Below are 18990 nucleotides of genomic sequence, written 5' to 3' on the forward strand. Positions count from 1 at the left end.
TTTGAGGGGCAGCCCCTGGTAGGTCGGGGGGGGGGGGACCCCTCGCAGTGTTGTTGTGCGCAACCTCTGCCTAGGCCGCACGCAGGGCCCCCACGGGGGAAAGGGTACACGTCACTGGGGCCCGGCCCGGCCCGGCCCGGCCCGGCCCAGGCTGCAACCCCCATTACCACGAGAGAAAGACACTCATGGTTCATGAGATTGTAGGTATGGGAGGAGGGATTGTGGTGTGAGGGAGGGGAGGGGGCCCTTCTTACAAGTTTGTACTGGGCCCGGCCTGAAAAAATTATGCTTGGGCCCTGGCTGCACGGCCTGTGGTTCCTTGTTCTCCTCGTGCTGCACCTCTGCGGCAGGGTGGAGCCGGCAGCCACTGGCTTATGGGCCCCTGGGACCCCCTCTAGGCACGGGGTGGAAAGCGGCTGAGGCAGCAATGGAGCCCTGGCTCCAGAAAAAACAGGGGTGGTGCCCCCCTAATGGAGGGAGGGAGATAATGGGGCACCTGGGAAGGGAAGAAAGAGCAGGGGGTGAAACACAGCAAGGACTCCAAAGGAGGAGTAAGGCTTGTGTCTGCCCCTCGTCACGCTAAATCGCACCAGACGGGAGGGGTAGCAGGACACAAGCATTGCTCACCCAGCCCTAAAAGGCTGTTCCAGGTAGGGGAAGTTAGCATCTATTGAAGGAGAGGTGTGTGGTAATGTGGGCATTATTATGAGGCCTGGTAGTGATGTAGCCTGGTAGCTGCTGTAGTTTTAAACAAACATCCAAGCTGATCCCCGCCTCCAGATCTTTGTGAGCTGTCACTGAATTGGTATGTGTTATTATGGAGAATCTTCAGTTGGAGCAGAATCTCATCTTGTACTCAGATAACATCACAGTGCTATATATGGAGTAGGGAATATCAGTGGCTATTCAGTAGAAGAGATTTTAAGACCAGCCTGTAGTCTGTGTCAGTTCTGAGGGCCCAGTAACTAGAGTGACAAATATTAAGAGGACATCAAGGAAAGACAAAGTTAAAAGCAATTTATATGGCTGCATATGTTTTTGCCTCTGCATTTGTTCTGTAGTACCCCAGCCAATAACATTACTGCTTATCTGAAGCCGTGGGATGTGTTTTCAGAGCTGTAACGCAATTTCTGGGGGTTTTCTATGTGATGAACAGACCAGGAGTTAACACACTGTTACATAAACTGACTCCCACTTTCTTGCCCATGTGCCTTGGGCTAATGCCAGGGTGCGACAAAATGAACAGCTGAACTGGAAGTGTCAGAATGACACTTAGGCCTAAAAAATGGCCCCAAATGTACATCATTTTATAAAGATGATTTTTAACACAGGGCATCTAAGAGACAGATTTCACTCAGACAACTACATACCAGAAACAACCCTCAGGAGCACCATCCAGTTTTCAACACCTAGACTTTTGACTTAAGCAGACCAGCTGGGTTCAAAAAGAGATTTTTGCATGCATTCTATCCCAATTGTTATTTAAAGAATCCTTTTTGAACCCTGTACTTCATCTTTTGCATAGAAGAGAAAGAGCAGTCTGCAGATTGCTAGGTTAATGGGTTTCAAAAGAGGGACCAGGTTTTGCTTTTTACCACAGACAATTTTTACCTAAGCTACAGGACAAGGTGTTTATACCTTGGAGAGTCTTCTACACTCACTTAGTAGTCTTATGAACTCATAATCCAGACTCTGCAGCACTGGAGCACTAGCATTTCAACCTGTTCTTGACAGGATGGGACCTGCAAACACAAAGGGGGTTTTACAGCTTTGTCTCCATTAATTAAACCTCCCTGCTGAGGCAATAAACTTCAGGGGATCGGTAATAGGAGGTGGAGCCTTTCAACACTAGGTCAGCAGTTTGACTCCAGGCTAGGTCTTTAGTGGTTACCCAGTGTCCTATGTGAAATGAGTTTGAGGGTCTCAGTACACTGCTGAGGGCACATCCATGTCCCTATCACTATTGGAACTCTTTGCAGCCCCTCAGACTGAATGGGCTGAATATTGTGAATAGCCCTTTCACCAAGGAAAGGTGGACTGTCAGGCTGAAGGCCCATGGGTTGGTCATTGTGTGAGAAGCTTGTCCTGCTACTGCCCATGATGTACATGTTTTGTGGATTAACTGAAGCTTCCAGTCTCCAAGACTGCCAGGTCGGGACCTTTCATTAGCGCTACATTTAATGCTTTCTTCAAAAATTAATTTAAATTTTGTAGACCGAGACGCATGGGCACAGCTGTTTGAGAAAGACCAGGACTCACATAAAGGTGTTCTGCTGGGAAAAACAGATCTGCTTCAGAGCAGCTGTGCAGTTTTTCAGAGCTGGAATATCAAGGTGTTCCAGGTCAGGATTGAGGTACTTTGACAGAGCTGTGTGTAGAAGCCCAAGAATGGAATAACAATAGGTTTGCAGATCAGGATTGAGATGCACTGGCAGAGATGGAGGGAGAGGAAATCTTTCACAGCACTTTGCTGTGCCGGGCCTGCCTCTCTTCATTTACCCAGCCATACCATTAGTCTTTCAAAAGCATCAGATGTGGCTTCGATTTTAAAATGAACATTTAATTACTAAATACCTCAGAGCATTTTCCTCCCAAACAGCCATTTCCTATTTCTGGTCTTCACAGATTAAACTACCCCATGAATTTCTGGTCTCTCCTAGTTAAAGCCAGGCAAGTGTGTTTACAGATGGTTTCCAGAGGCCCAGCAGCGCCATCCAGAGGCCCAGACAGCTAATCCTAGGTGTGTATCCCCATAGATAACAGCAAGATGTAGACTAGCTCTCCACCAATGCTCTTTGAAGGACAGTGTATGTACTAATGATTTTATTTTGTTCCTCTCTTCAGATAAGGGAGATAAACTGGTGACATAGATTAATTTCAGTTAGGGATTGTTCATAATTATAAGGGAACAGAATTCTGGAGAGAAAGGGGAAAGGACTGAGGCTGTTCCTTTTCAGTATAAAAATTATGGCCCTGGTGGGTCATCATGCTTTTGTGACTGATGTACTTCTTTGAGAGTTGTCAAAATTGACAACTTCTTAAGTCAAAACAACTCAAGTTATTTCATGGTAACGCAATTGGAAATACTGGTCATTATAGACTCCTAGAACTCAGAGTTGGCAAGTTCACGTCTGATCCATCTTTTCCACCCATAACCCAGTTCCATTCTCACAGGCCACTGAGCATTTGTCTGAGAGTTGCTTACTTCCAACTTCCCATGGTAACCTGTGTTACATTTGCTACCCTATTTCACTTAACAGGAAATAGCAAGGGTGACCACTGCATCACCACCTCTCTGCCCTTCAGATGCTTGGCAAAGTCAGATTGAAACTCAGCAGCTGCCCAGGGGCACTTTTCCCAGCTGGATAGCCCTGATGGTGGCTTTGCCGGTACCGATCCAGGGAATACAGGCTACTTTTAGATTGTGCTTGCAGTTAGAGATGGAAACTCAGCAAAATAAAACACAAGGCCCTGGATTTCAGCAGGATCAGGATTCCCTAGAGTGTTACACATTAAACCCATTGGGTTAAGTTAATCCCTGGAGTAATACCACTGATTTCAAGCACCAGAGATTAATTTGATGCTGTATCTTGTAACTGGGGCTTCTCTTTTGGAAAACACACATGGCCAATTTGGCAAAAATTGTTGTGTTTTTTAAAAGCTTCCCCAAAAAATGTTCTTACCACCTAGTCTGTCTTCTGAGCCTCTCTTTCAAACCTTGTTGTTCCAGAACTGTGAAGAGCTGAAAGCCTTCTAATATTTCAGTGCTTCCCTGGCAAGCATCCTGCCAGTTCTATTCCTTCCCTTATAGAAGCTGTTTATCAAAACCAAGAGAGGACTATGGTTTCTTTTTTTAGCAAGAAGCTAGTTATAAGTGATTCTAGTGACGTCTAATTCATTGCAGGCATCATTGAGCTGGATACACACAGTCTTTTAACCAGACTCTCTAAGGCCACAGTTTTGTGCTCTAGTTCTTCCACTCTCTTGTGCATCATCTTTCTCTTAGCAGGAGCATAAGATGTGGCTGCTCCCTTAAGAAATGCTTTGGCAATCTCCCTTAAGAGCATGAGATTGTCCCTATAATAAGTGATACAGGCTCTGCAGAGATCTCCAGAGGTTAGCAAAGTCTTTCCCAGGCTAAGGGTCCTTGAATAAGCCTGAGCTAAAAGTTGTAATTTTTTCAGTGCCGTAGGCTAGAAAATGCAAATGTTCAAAAGGCTGGAGCTTGATTAGAGCTTTTCTTATCCTAGTTTCTGCAGTAAAACTATGCCCATGTCCTTGTCCATTGCTGTGGTGCATATTGTGGTACATTTTATCAGCCAACCTATAGTGTAAGTCATCTGAGAGGCATTATAGAAAGCTAAATTCCATTCGCTATGTAAGTAAAGAGCCTCCCCAAGGACAGGTTTAAACTGCAGCGTTCTTCTTTTCCACTAGATGGTGCTTTTGACCAAAGATTTGACTCTCTGCAACTCTTTTTCTGCACAGAATTTCCTAATTTTCCTTTTTCTCTCACAGTCTCCATTCCTCCCCCTCTCCCTTCTCTGTTCTAACACTATGGGGGGACACATACTGATGCTGGGTGGTGGACAGTCGTAATATGCTACTACGGTAATCCGGCAGCCACGCACACTCGTCAGCCAGTGGGCTCTGGTTTTCGAACTGTGTATCAATGGTGCTTGGCTGTGGTGGAGAATTAAATTCTTTCCGTGTTTTCTATTCCCACAAGGAAATGGCTTCAAAGAGCAAATCCCCTCCCCCTTCCCTGCTGGTGAAGGGCATTTAGGGAAGTTACAAAAAAAAATCCAGCTCTGAGGGAGCCTCTCATTTAACAACCCATTGCATTTCCCTCCCTTCAGCAGGAAATTGTTTTGTTTTGTTTTTTAAAGTGGGGGGGGGGGAGGTGGGAGGGAGCTCAGTGCTTTTATATTCATCTTTGTATTCAGGAGGCGAATACCTACCCAAGGTCACTGGTGCTGCATGCCTCACCATATCGAGCAGCCAGGCATGCTCCTCTTCCCTGAATGAGCATTGATTTTAATAAGGCTTCCACCAGGTGAGGGATTGAAATGGGCCTGAATTTGCCACTCAGCACCAGGGGCACTGTTGTGTAGAGAATGCCACAAAAGAAACCTCTTTTAAACAAGCAACTGGTACTGAACGCAGTTCTGGATGACTGTTTTACATGCCAGCACGCACCAGAATTGGTCACTAGATTGTACTATACAAGGCACAGCAAGGCGTGTGCTATTATAGCATCATTCTTACCAATGATTTGTCTAGTGCTGTAAATCTAGACAGCGCTTTACAGGGTAAATACATCCCCTGCCCCCTACATCAGCACTGGTGCAGGGTACCCAGTAGATTAACCATCCTGCAGCAGCCCCATGCAAGACTGCCCAGAGGTTTTCCCTCTCTGACACGTACAGTTGTGACGTTGCATTCATGCTCACACTGCCTACCTTGTGCCTGCAGTTTGTGCTGGTGACCTCATGCCATGCTGATGTGTCCACATTGCAAACCTGCCTCTGATTTTGCCATGCACATATGACAGCAAGGTGGCATCTGCTTATGCATCTGTCACCTTGGTATCCAAATGCCTCCTGAATATTAATGAACATATCCGCGTAGCTCCTGTGACGCAATGATCAGCTACGCTGATGCCCACCTCCACAACTGCCACTGGCACTGTGCTGGGACAGCTGCGTCCCGTACATGCTGATGTACCCACTCCGCTGATGTGCACAGCGACACTACGCTCAGTTGCAGGGTGTTGCACTTAGGATGATGACATTGCACCTACACTGAGGCTGCTCCGGACTACACTGGGGGATGTAGAACTACCCATGGGATTGGGGAGGTGCAAATAGTTTTCTTTTGGCTCTCCCGCCCAAGCTTCACCCAACATTAATTGGGTGCAGCAGAGGACTGATCCTTGTGTCTGCATCATATGATGACTTTTTGAAAGAGCAGCCGAGAACTACGACTAAATTCAAGGGGAAGATTTTGGGGGAGAGTGAATTTCCCTGTCTTGGTTGGGGTTCAGAGATCAAACCATGCTGCTAAACCAGCCTTCCAAAGGTTGACTTTTATCCCTGGCTCAGAAAGATTTTTCTGAAGTATAATTTTAATTTTTTCCCCCTTGTAGAATTTACCAGGTTGTCTGCAGTTACTTGGCTGCGAAGGCTCAAAGCAACATACCTGTGTGGGAGAGAGATTGAGCAGCTTTCATTTTTCAATCTGACTCTTTTTCCCCACCGCTTCATGTGTCATGGAGCCAGCTGCTCCGAGAATAGTTCAGGAATGAAATGTCACAGTTTGAAACTGGTGAGTAACATTTTTCTTTAAAAAAAAAAAAAAAAAGTAAAATCTTGCAGCATGTATCCTGAGAGGTACAGCAAGACTTAAAAACGAGCTCCCTGATGGAATCAAGGGGCTTTGGATAAACCCTGCTTGTTGTGTCCATGCTGCTGTTTACATGAGGATCTTAAAGCACTTCACAGACTTTAATTATCTAGTCAATAGGCTCATCTCAATCAGATCCAGGTGCCTTATCCGAAAGGACTGGATTGGAGCTGCCTGACAATGAATCCACAGTAACTCTCATAATTAAGTCTCCCTGCACTGCTGTGAGGTATGTAATTACAGTAAAACCTGCCTTAAAAGACAATTCAAGGGACCAACAGAAATCATTTCCTTTTACTGGGGATATGTCAAGATACTTGAAGGTAGACTTGTAAAAAAGGGGGTGCCAAATAGGGTGATCTTTTGTACAGGTTGCACTGTATTATTAATGCTATATATTAGTGTGACAATATTACTCTTGTGCTACTTTGGTATGGTTCTCTTTTCAAAAGGATCCTTAGGATGTTTTCTTCCACCACAGACTGCCATAAGGATGCCAGTTTGTGCCCACACAGGGATGGTTTTGTGACATGAACAATTGTCCACCAGGAACCCCCCTGCCAACTCATATCATGTGAGAACCACCAAACAGCTGTTACGTGGTGCTCACTTTTTGTCACAACCAATGGCAAGCCAAATCTCCCAGCTAGTTCCATGGGTGTTGTGCATGTGTAAGGGCTGTGGGGTTTGGTGCAGTATGTAGCTATCTGCTCTGGAATAGTAAGCTAGTACAGTACTAGATAATTGAGCTAGTAAGATGTTGGGTTTTTTTTAAGTGTACATTAAAGTTCAGATTCTATAGAGTCAAAACCAGGGCTCCATGTCTGCCACAGCCATTGAGTTTGCCATGGAATTCATTCTTTACTGTAGAATTTTGCTCCAGAATCTAACCCTTTTTTTTTTGTTAAAGTCTAGGCCTCGTGATCGGGAAAACTTTGAAAGGTGAACTGTGCTGAACCAGTGCAGTATCATATGCCTGATTCTGCAGACATCTTGAAACAATATCTGGGTCTGATACTATTCAATATTTTCATTAATGACTTGGATAATGTAGTAGCGAGTATGCTTTTTAAATGTGTAGATGATAGCAAGCTAGGAGGGGTTCCAAGCACTTCGGAGGACAGGATTAGAATTCAAAATGACCTTGACAAATTGGAGAATTGGTCTGAATTCAAGAAGGTAAAGTTCAATAAAGATAAGTGCAAAGCACTTCACTTAGGAAGGAAAATTCAAATGCACAACTACAAGATGAGGAATAACTGGCTAGGTGCTAGTACTGCTGAAAAGGATTTGAGGTTATAATGGATCACAAATTGAATATGAGTCAACAATATGAAGTAGTGGCAAAAATGGCTACTATCATTTTGGGATGTATTAACAGGAGTTTCGTATGTAAGACACAGGAGGTAATTGTCCCTTTCTACTCTGCACTGAGGAGGCTTCAGCTGAGGTACTTTTTCCATCCCTGGGGGGTGCCACACTTTAGGAAAGCTGTGGAGAAATTGGAGAGTCCAGAGGAGAGCAACAAAAATGATAAAAAGTTTAGAAACTCTGACCTACAAGGAAAGGTTAAAAAAACGGGACATGTTTACTTTAGAGGAAAGAAGATAGAGGGGAGACCTGATAACAGTCTTCAGATATGTTAAGAGCTGGGATCCATTGTTCTCCGTGTCCACTGAAGGTAGGACAAGAAGTAATTGGCTTAATTTGCAGCAAGGGAGATTTAGGTTAGATGTTAGGGAAAACTTTCTAACTCTAAGGGTAGTCAAGCTCTGGAACAGGCTTCAAAGGCAGGTTATGGAATCCCCATCATTGGAGGTTTTTAAAAACACCTGTCTGGGCTGGTCTAGGATTACTTATTCCTGCCTCAGCGCAGTGGACTGAACTTAATGACTTCGCAAGGACCCTGCCAGCCCTACATTTCTATGATTCTGTGAATATCTCTGAGCGGTATGAACTGCCCCATTCATTTCAATGGGTCATTAACTCTGAAAATTAAGGATGGCAGCTAAAATACTAATGTTAAAAATGTCACCACAGAGCCTTTTAACAGAAACATCTAGCTAATGTGCTTATTCCCAAATTCCTAACTGCCTCCCAATCCCTAATCCTCTCCAGATGCCAAAAGCGTGGACTGGCCTGTAACCAGCTCCCAAAACATCCATCTTCCCCAGTAATTCCTAAAATGCCATTAAGCACTGTCAATGCAAAAATCGGTGTAAACAGAAAATGTGAGGACAGCCTAGAATAAATACAATATAATACCAAACTAAATAACTCAGGGACAACCGTACTGATTCTATTACTCATTTAAATACTGAATTAAATAAAAGCGTCGAGCTTTTAATGTATCTGATGTTGGCATAGAATTTAATAGAGTTCTACCAGATTCCAGGGACTTTGCCACAGAACGTAAAGCCCACATGTACCCAAGGTCTTGATTATGACATCTAGCCTGAGATTTTCAAGTTGCCTGTTTGAAACTGGGCTTTCAGATAACCTAGGGCTTTGAATATCTCAGCCTTAATGCACATGGCTCTTTCTAACACAAGCAAGAATCTCAGCTCATTTCTGAAGGCCAGTATTACTACCAATTCTTTTTGTGTTTGAAAAAAGACAAAATTTGTTAACTTAAGCGACACTGGACTTTAGCAAGTCATAGTCAGATTACAGTGGAAGAGCAGACAGAGAAGCCAGTCCTAGTTCTGTGGTATTTCCTAACGGGCTTCCTTTAGTACATGGCTCTGCCCTGCTGATCCTCTTGTATTGTGTTTGATAATGAATAGCTGATTGTTGTATTGTCTAAGAAGTGATTCATTTACATTAGACATCATTCCAAAATAGGATTTGACTTTTTTAGTGACTTCAATTTGTGTGTGCGCGCGTGTGCATTTAGCTCTCAATTGTTTGTAATACCAGTCGATATCTCTGAAAATCAGGCCCTAGAAGGCAGAGTCTTAACTGATATAAATTGTTGTAGCTCAATGGAGCTATGACAGTTTACACTAACTGAAGATCTTCCCCAAGGTTTCTAAAATGAAGGCACTCAAAATTAGTTTCCACTTTTGAAAATCTGGCCCGAGATGTTTGAATTCCTAAATTCTACTCCCGGTTCTGCCACTGACTTGCTATGTGACTTTGGGCAAGACACTTTTGCTATCTGTAAAAATGGAATAAGACTTGCCCATCCTCCCAAAGGTAATGTAAGGCTATGTCTCTGCCACCTTTCGAAGGCAAAGACATGAACATGAATAAAATAAATTCATTTTATTGTGTGTAGGACCTTACCAAATTCATGGTCCATTTGGGTCAATTTCACAGTCATTGGATTTTAAAAATCATAAATTTCACCGTTTTAGATATTTAAATCTGAAATTTCACGATGTTGGAACCATGGGGGTCCTGACCCAAAAGGGGGTAGTGAGGGGGGTGGCAGTACTGCTTCCCTTACTTCTGCACTGCTGCTGGCAGTGGCAGTGCCCTCAGAGCTGGGCAGCTGGAGAGCAGCAGCTGCTGGCTGGGTACCCAGCTCTAAAGGCAGTGCCCCTGCCAGTAGCAGTGCAGAGGTGAGGATGGCAATACCATACCATGCCACTAGCACTTCTGTGCTGCTGCTGGCGGTAGCGCTGCCTTCAGAACTGGGCTTCCAGCCAGCAGCACAGAGCTTCCTGCAGCTGGGTCTGACTGGGCCCTGGGAGCAGTCACTGCAGGGCAAGAGGAAGTCCCATCCCTCCCCAGCCTGGTTGGGATGAGAGGTTGGAGCCCAGTACACGTAGGAGCCTCCAGCCCTGTCCCTCCCCTATACTACCCAGATTTCATGGGGCAGATCGGATTTTGCAACTGTGAATTTGCTAGGGCCCTAATTATGTGTTATCATTCTTCATTTGACAAATTTTGATTTTTTTTCCCCCACTCTGTGAGATTTCTAATGCACCAGAAGCCAAAGTTGGTTTCTTTTTGTTTACTTCTCCCTCTGAGCTTCAGCATGCTTGATCATATCCTCAACAATGTGTGTAGGTTGGGGAATAGTATTCCCTCGGTAGCTGCTGCCACTCCAAAGCCACACTGTTTTACCGTAGAACACCAGGACCTGAGTTTTTTTCACACAGCTCAGTAAGGGAGATGAGTATCTAAAGAAAAATATTGTAGCGATGTAGATTTGTGAAGCCTGCCTTTTTTAAATAGCCACACTTGGATGTTAAACCAGGGGCTAGTGCCCCTTTAAAGTTTTCCTAATTTATGGCAGCAGCCAGGGATTCTCCATGTAACCCAGCATTTCCATTATGGTTACACTTACAATTTCAGCTTTTCTGCAGGGGTCTAATGGCAATTAATATTGGGTGGTAAATGTAGTGTCTGTATGTAAGTGTAGCTATTAGTGAAAGCTGACAACACTGCAATTCATTGGGAGGAGCTAGCTGGTCCTGAACCCATTTAAGAGCTGCTCGGATCTTCACCTTTGTGATGTACGACTGAGTAAAGTTTGCGTAATCCAAAAATGCTGAGTCTCTTTGCTAGTTTTTGCTGTGATCATTGTCATATGATTTGGAGACACAGGAGAACAAGTAGATGGGTAAGCAGTATGAAGCAAACTGATGGGCTTCTTGAAGATGAAGAAACTAAAGAGACAATGGGGTAGAAAAAGAATTAGAGAGTGGACTCCGCTTACTGATGGTTGGAGACCCCCATACAGCTAGAGCAGCAAGGATCACAGACTGATATTCTTTCTCTCTGCAGTTCTAGTCAGGCAGCAGGCACAGTGTTTTGGGTGATGTCCCTCTGACAGGAAAATGAAGGGAATTTGGGAATTGGAAGGTTCCAGAAGGTCCCCTGTTAGTTGGGAGCTGGGGAGTGACATGAGTCAGGAAGTGGCAGTTGGAGCTGGGCAGTTAGAGAGTGGCTGTTGGGCAGTGGTGGTTGGATTTGGGCTGTGGCATTTCGATTTGGATGATTGCGGAGTGGCAGTTTGAACTGAGCAGTTGGAGAGAGCATAGAAAACTGACAGCGGCACATGTGCACGTACACATGCCTCTACCTTGCAGGGAGGAGAGAAACAAGGAGGGAATGTTAATAAAGGATGAGGGGGAAGCATGAGAGAACATTGACAGGAAAATGCAAAGTCATTAGAGGGAGGTGATTTCCCCCGCTGCTGTGAGAGCCCACAGTTATGCCAAAGGGAGTGTGATAGGTTGGGGTATGCAGGGAATGATACGTTTCAAGAGGTCAGGCCAGAAAGAAAAGCTAACTGGGTGAAGTGTGTGCAAAGAACACTCTCGGGGAAGGGAATGTGAGCCAAGCAAATATAAGAGAGCAAAAGAAGAGGCCAACAGAAGCAGGGAGGGAAGGAGTGGCAGAGCAGAAACAGTCTGAGAAATCTTCCTGAACAGCTAGGTGAGCTCCTGGCTATTCCCTGGTCTGGGGTCTCAAGAAATGCCTGACCTGATGTGTGTTTTAGTAACTATTTTTTTTTCTAAAGCCCTGATCTTGCAAGTTATTCCACGCTCCCAGATCCCTGCACCCATGTAAGTCTTCACTGCAGCGGATGTGGAGAAGATACCCATATTAGAGCTATGCTTTTTGGGTGACAAATTTAAAGTACTGCCCCACATTGATGTGTCAATAGAAGAGGTTTTAGAATAAATTGATTAGCTAAACAGTATTAAGGCTCCAAAGCCAGATGGAATTCACCCAAGATTTCTGAAGGAACTCCAATAAGAAATTGCAGAATATTAGCTGTGTAACCTATCACTGAAATCAGCCTCTGTATCAGATGATTGGAAGGTAGCTAATGTACCCCTGATTTTTAAAAAGGGCTCCAAAGGAGATCCTGGCAATTACAGCCCAGTAAGCCTAACTTCAATACCAGGCAAATTGGTAGAAACTATGGTAAAGATAACAGAGTTACCAGAAACATAGATAAACATGATTTGTTGGGGAAAAGTCAAACACGGCTTTTGTAAAGGGAAGTCATGCCTCACCAATCCATTAGAATTCTTTGAGAGAGACAACAAGCATGTGGACAAGGATTATCCATTCAATATAGTGTACTTGGATGTTCAGAAAGCCTTTGACAAGGTCTCTCATCAAAGACTCTTAAGGAAACTAAGTAGCCATGAGATAAGAGGGAAGGTCCTCTCATGGACCAGTAACTGGTTAAAGATAGGAAACAGAGGGTAGGAATAAATGGGTCAGTTTTCACCATGGAGATAGATGAACAGCGAGGTCCCCCCAGGATCTGTACTGGGACCTGTGCTGATCAACATACTAATTAGTGATCTGGAAAAGGGGGTGAACAGTGAAGTGGCAAAGTCTGCAGACGATGCAAAATTATTCAAGCTAGTTAAGACCAAAGTTGACTGTGAAGTATTCCAGGGGGATATCACAAAACTTGGTGATGGGGCCACAAAATGGCTGATGAAATTGATAAATGCAAAGTAATGCACAGTTGGAAAAAAATAATCCCAACTATGCATATATAATTATGGGTTCTAAATTAGCTGTTGCCACTCAAGAAAGAGGTCTTGGAGTCACCAGGAATAGCTCTGAAAACTTTCCCTCAATGTACAGCAGCGGTCAAAAACGCTAACAATGTTATGAACTATTAGGAAAGGGATAAGACTGAAAATATTATAAAACCACTATATAAATCCATAATGCACCCACACCTTGAACATTGTGTCCAATTCTGGTCCCTCCATCTCAAAAAGGATAGAGTGGAATGGGACGTTAGCCCTAATCTTTTTAATCTTAGAAAAGAGAAAATTGGGGGGGGGGGGGGAGAGAGGGGAGGGGGAATATCATAGAGGTCTATACAATCATGAATGGTGTGGAAAGAGTGAATACAACACAAAAGGCAGGGGTCATCTGATGAAATTAATAGGGATCAGGTTCAATACAAACAAAAAGTACTTTTCCACACAATGCACAACTAACCTGTGGAACTCATTGCCATAGGATGTTGTGATAGCCAAAAGTATAACTGGATTCAAAAAAAGAACTAGATAAATTCATGGAGGATGGGTCTATCAATGGCTAATAGTCAAGATGGTTAGGAATGCAAACCCATGCTCGAGGAGACCCTAAACCTCTGACTAACAGAAGCCGGTAGTGTCAGACTGGGGTGGATCACTCAATAATTGTCCTGTTTTGTACACTCCTCCTGAAATTTTGGTACAGGCCACTGTTAGAGACAGAATACTGTGCAAAATGGACCCTGGTCTGAACCAGTATTGCAGCCCTTATAATTATATTCTCTTATGTAGAGACCCGTTGATTTCACTGGGGCTCTGTGTGGATCTGGAGTCTGCCCGGGCAAAACAGGCTGTAGGATTGGGGCCTAAGACAATGCACTGAATAGTGCGGGTCAGGAGCAAGGCAGAGTACCATTAGTACTGAGCTGTTTGTGATAAGGTGTGAGGTTTCAAGGGCACAGAATAGGGTTATCCATTCCAGACCCTCCAACCCTAGTTCCTTCTGTAGGGATCACAGAGCTCCTAGCGTTTCCCAGGTCAGCCATGATCAGGCCTCTCACCATCCCTGTACACAGAAAACAAAGAATTAAGAGTTGTTTTTAAACAACACAACCTTTAAGCCAACATGTGCTAACAGGAAGCATGAAGCAAGCCCTTCCAATGCGCTCCTAGGAACCAGTTTACAACCAGCCAAGTGTAGGGAGGGCAAGTATGTTTCAGTCTAGCTGCAGTGTCCCCAGGTGTGAAAGGCATTGTACTAAAGCAGTTTGCAGCACGAGCTACCAAGCCTGGGTAAAAGCTGCTGTGTGACTGCCCAAAGGCTAGGCTTTTTTGTCTCCCGTTATTAATTCTGTTTGCTGGCCTGCTTTATGTGTTCCCTTTGTAAACTGACTTTGATTGGTCAATGTCTGCAGCAAATTACCCAGCCCTTAGGATATCTCAGGATTTATCCTCCTTAGGGGCCACATGGCATTTCCAAAAGCCGCAAAGAAACTCTCCACACACAAAGCCACCTGAGAATAAAACCACAAAGCTCTGACTTGCCAGGGATTCCCTGCCTGCCTTCCACTCCAACCCTCCAGCATCACCTTCCTTGCATTCCTGTCCTCCCATGAGCCCATGCTGCTCTGTGCTCAGTTGCAGGCAATGAAATCAAACAGTGCATTAGCAGCTCCCTAATAGGCTTACTTGGTGGAACCCAGCTTCCTTCATTAATGTAGAAAATGAGGGTTGTTTTCATAGTTTGGGAAGCTAATTATTTAAATAGTGGGAATTAAAGATCATCAGATAATGGAGACAGATTTTGGTTTTGCTCCCCTGAGGGCAAGGAGCCTGGTTTTGCACAGGTGTGCAACATGATACCATGTGACTGTGCGGTACAGAGAGCAGCACTCCTTAGACTCCACTCTGTTACATGCTCAAATGTCTTTCGCTTGCCAGACAGAGTAGCTGTATTGTTACAGTGACCATCCTTCCCTGTGCTTTTTGTTTGTATGCTGATCAAGTGGCACTATGGCTCCATCTTCACTTCACTGCCGAAAAAAAGATGTGCCCCTGCTATAGATGACGTTGTGGTAGAACTACAGTGCCTTGTCTGTGCTAGGATTTTACAGTGCAACACCTAACACACTGGTTAACCTGATGTAAAAAACACCTTTTCTGCAGTGAAGGCTCAGGGCTTGTCTACACAAACACTAAGTTCATGACAAGATGGGGTGTGACTCTACCTCGCACAAGCCTGCCACGTGCTAACTATCCGTGCAGATCTTTCTGATGCACACTAAAGTTTCCTAGTGTGCTTTGATGTACTCCAGAGCATTTCAAAGCAGAGTAGAACAAGGAACATAGGGAACTTCAAGTGCACTGTAGTAGGGTCCACGTGGACACTTAGTGTGTGGCAGGCTAGTGCAAGGTGGATTTACACACCAGCTTGGTGCGAACCAAGTGTTCTGTAGACAAGCCTGCAGCCTCAGGTTGTTCTGGGATAGGTGCATTACCTCTGACAATCACTATGCTCAGAGAAGGACGTGGGTTGGGCCAGCTGCTGGCTAACAAACCCAGCAAAGGGACCTTCTCCTGGCTTGAGAAATAGGAAATGCACAAGGCTATAGTGCCTGGGGGAGTGAGTGGGAGAGCACAGGCAGTGACATCATTTTAAAGAAAGATTTTATGGCATAACAATCTGGTGGTCATCAGATGCTTCTGTTAATGGATCAGAGTGCAAACAAAAAATACTTAATTATGAAAAGAAGGTAAAGCTAAGACTAGTATAAGCTTATTTAGCTCAGTAACAGGGTGAATGCAAAAAACCAGAGGAAACACTCTATACTCATTTCAATCACATTGCAGATCATGTTTTCAATAAATATTTTTAAAATAAAAAAAACTCTCACATTTTTGGCCAAAATTGAAAAATTTCAACGTCAACAAAATGCTTCACAAAAAATTCATTTAAAAACAAAGGCCATTTTTCAATGCAAACTTTTTATTGAAACTATTTCAAACAGCTTGAGTAATGTCATATGTATCCATGTCACCATCTCGACTGTAAATGCTGCATTTGCTAGTCAGGAATGTAGAACACCTAGGTATGTTTTCACTGCAGAGTTAACTCAAGTTATCTACATTTTAGTTACTTCTTTTAATGGAGCCTTGCTCAAATGAGACCGGCCACACTTAGAAATAACACTCACGTTGCTGTGTCCACATTGGCACTGCTCTCACTCATGTGGCTCAAAGGCTTCTGGGGGCACATTCCATGGTTCTTACTGCAAGCCGGGGAATAACATGAAAGGACTCCATGTTTGTAAACCTAAACTTGTTTTGGTTCTTTATTAAGAGAGCTATTTACAGAGATGCTGCAGCTAGCATTCCAGCCACATGCACACAGACTGACTTCTTAGTGTCTCCTCCTCCCACCTCCTGCAACCTGTATTTCTCCATCCAAGTTTCATGCAGGTTGCAACAAGAGGCACTTGAGTGGAGCTAGCCTGTGCCCACACTGTAGAATAGTTGGGTCAGCAGTTGACGAGTCATGCTAACTAGAACTTTACCTGTGCCTGCTGGCAGGCCAACCAGTTCAAGTTAAAAGCACCACTGTGCTCAAGTTAAGGGGTTTTGTGTGTGGATAAGACTCAAGTTAGTGGCAACTCTTGAGTTAACTTTGCAATGAAGACAAGACCGTAGTAATTGGTAACAAGGTGGATCAGTAGATTTACTCACTAATATTTCATCTGTGGAGATCTGGGCTCAAATTTAGTTTGGTGCACAAGTGAAGTGGATTGATTATTATTTATTACTTTATTGAGATATACTGATGAAAAGTATATATAAGAGTTAGTTTTATTTTTATTTTATTTAGTGATTTTGTGGTAGCATTTAGGAGCCTCAATCATGGACCAGACCCTATGGTGCTGGGTGCTGTACAGACACAGAACACAAAGACGGTCCCTGTCCCAAAGAGCTTTTTACTTCCTGATGGTGATGTGTGAGGGTTTGTGAGATACACAGTCTAATCCATTTGTCACCCTCCGTTATGGGGAGTAATGCTAAAATATAGTTGCAGAGTAGATTTGTGGTGCATTGATAGAGCTCAAGGAGTGAATTTCTATTGTGCTCTCTACTCAAGCCATAGCTGGTCAGTGTTCTGAGTGACTGATCTTTGTGAATGTTACATTTGCAGAAACATCTAAAAGTTGCAATGCTTGATGAAAAATTGTGAGCGTACATACATATCCAGGGAGTTCTTTTATCTTCTCTGTGTTTAAGTAGACATGGGATTGTATTAGCACCATTAGGATACTCCATTTAAAAATAAAACAAGTGACAGTTCCTGGTAGTGGGACAGACCCTCAGCTGGTGTAAATGATCTGATTAATTTTATTGTTTACACAGTGCTTTACAAACATCAGCATCCCTGCCCCTGTGTGATAGGTAAGTAGTGTTATCCTCATTGGGAAGTCTGAGGCAGAGAAGTGAAGTGACTTGCTAAAGGCCACAGAGGGAGTTGTCAGAGCTGGGATTAGAATGCAAAATCTTTTGCTCTCAGTCCTGTATTTAGTCTCATGCTTTTGAGCTGTTGAGCTGTCATGCCTGGTAGTCAGAAATCACTCTATTTGGAGTCAGCTCAGTGGCAAGCAGCCATCTTGGAGGGAGTGCCATCAGCGACACCCCAATGGCCATGAATTCATCTGGGAATTCATCTGGGGCCATGGTTTTCAAGGACTGGTGGGGATCAGGAACCTGATCCTTAGTGAAAATTCTACGACTAATTTTCAACCCTAGCAATGGGGTTCCATTGGCATATAATTCGAGGGACATCTCCTCATCAAAAAAGAATTAGGGACTCGGTTTTTATTTTAAAAAATTGAAAAACAAAAGTTGTAGTTAGCTCTGAGATTCCTCAATCTCCCAAATCAGAAGTGGGGACCATGGTAGCAGGCTTTGCAGACTTCAGGGCCAGGTTTGATTATGCTTTATTCCTTCCAGTTGATCTCAGGCTTTGCAGTATTCAGCTTGTTCACTGGCTCATTCTGCCTGTTCATTGCTGTCAGAAATGTGTGTGACTGACAGGCATAGGATACTGGATGCTTTCTATAGAATACAGGGTGTTATCTAGTCACATTTTATTAATGTCTGATTTTCCCCCTAGTTATGGGGAGAGGCTGCAGTAAGACAGTTTATGCCTGTGATGATATGTGCATAGCCCAATTACTGCAAATACATGCTTATTTAATTAGATTTATCAAAATCTCTAGTCCGTCATCTGTGTGTCTATCCCATGAATTAAAAAACCCAGTAAAAAGCACAGTAGAATAGATTGCTTAGCAAAATAAATATCCACCCGCTAATGGGATGATGATAACATAAATCAAGCCCCCCCGGGCAAGAGCTAGCCTTTTGGGGGCCCTAAACAGGAATATTTGGGGGGCTCCCCACACACAACACAAAACCAGGCAAGTTCTTATAATAAAAAGTGAATAGAGGGCCACTTTGAGCTGCTTGGGGCCCTAAGCAATTGCTTAGCCTGCTTATGAATAGTGCTGGCCTCCCTGAAGCCTAGGAAAAAAGATGAGCATTGCAGTGTGCCTATCTGCATAACAAATCCATGCCCTGGAAACCAAAGGGGGAGTGAGTTCCAAAGTCCAACACCTGACATTGGCGAATGTCCTATTATCAGCTCCCTCCAATTTATATCGAAGGAGCTCCTGCTCAGTTGCCTCCACTAATCTCACAGGAAGCAGCATGGCACAGGGGAAAAAATAATCTCTCCGGTAACATCATTTAATGTTAATCTCTGCCTAACAAAGCTACAGCTTCATTGTCTCAGTCCTACTGTCCTGTAGTGGTGTGCAAAGGATTCAGTCCTACAAAGTGCTGAGCACACTAGCCTCTAACCAACAAATTGTGCAAGTCCATTGGTAGTCCCGTTGAAGTCAATATTAGGACCAGAGTGTTCAAAAGTTTAGGAACCTCCAAGGGAAAGGGTTAATTTTCACCTGGGAAAATAAAACAGAACATCCTTTTTGTATAGAAAAATTGTGCAAACACTTAGTGGAAAAATATGTCTAGGGGATAAAATGAGACTTGCTGCTTTGTGTTCCTGATTGATCTG

The 18990-nt window shown here is 43.9% G+C and overlaps 1 protein-coding gene across 1 annotated transcript in view; it reads left to right on the top strand.

The window, feature by feature from the left end:
- The first annotated feature begins 183 nt into the window (after positions 1-183).
- The window catches only part of USP22 (ubiquitin specific peptidase 22), a 190537-nt gene continuing 171730 nt past the window's right edge, over positions 184-18990 (top strand). The window contains exon 1 of the mRNA XM_067534089.1: positions 184-200. Coding sequence (XP_067390190.1) covers positions 186-200 — 15 coding nt within the window. The 5' untranslated portion in view covers positions 184-185. The remainder of the gene's footprint in view (positions 201-18990) is intronic.

This window comes from Emydura macquarii, unplaced genomic scaffold (assembly GCF_026122565.2).
Source record: "Emydura macquarii macquarii isolate MOO-44397 ecotype Brisbane River unplaced genomic scaffold, CSIRO-AGI_Emac_v2 contig_3390, whole genome shotgun sequence".
In the NCBI taxonomy this organism is placed as follows: domain Eukaryota; kingdom Metazoa; phylum Chordata; order Testudines; family Chelidae; genus Emydura; species Emydura macquarii.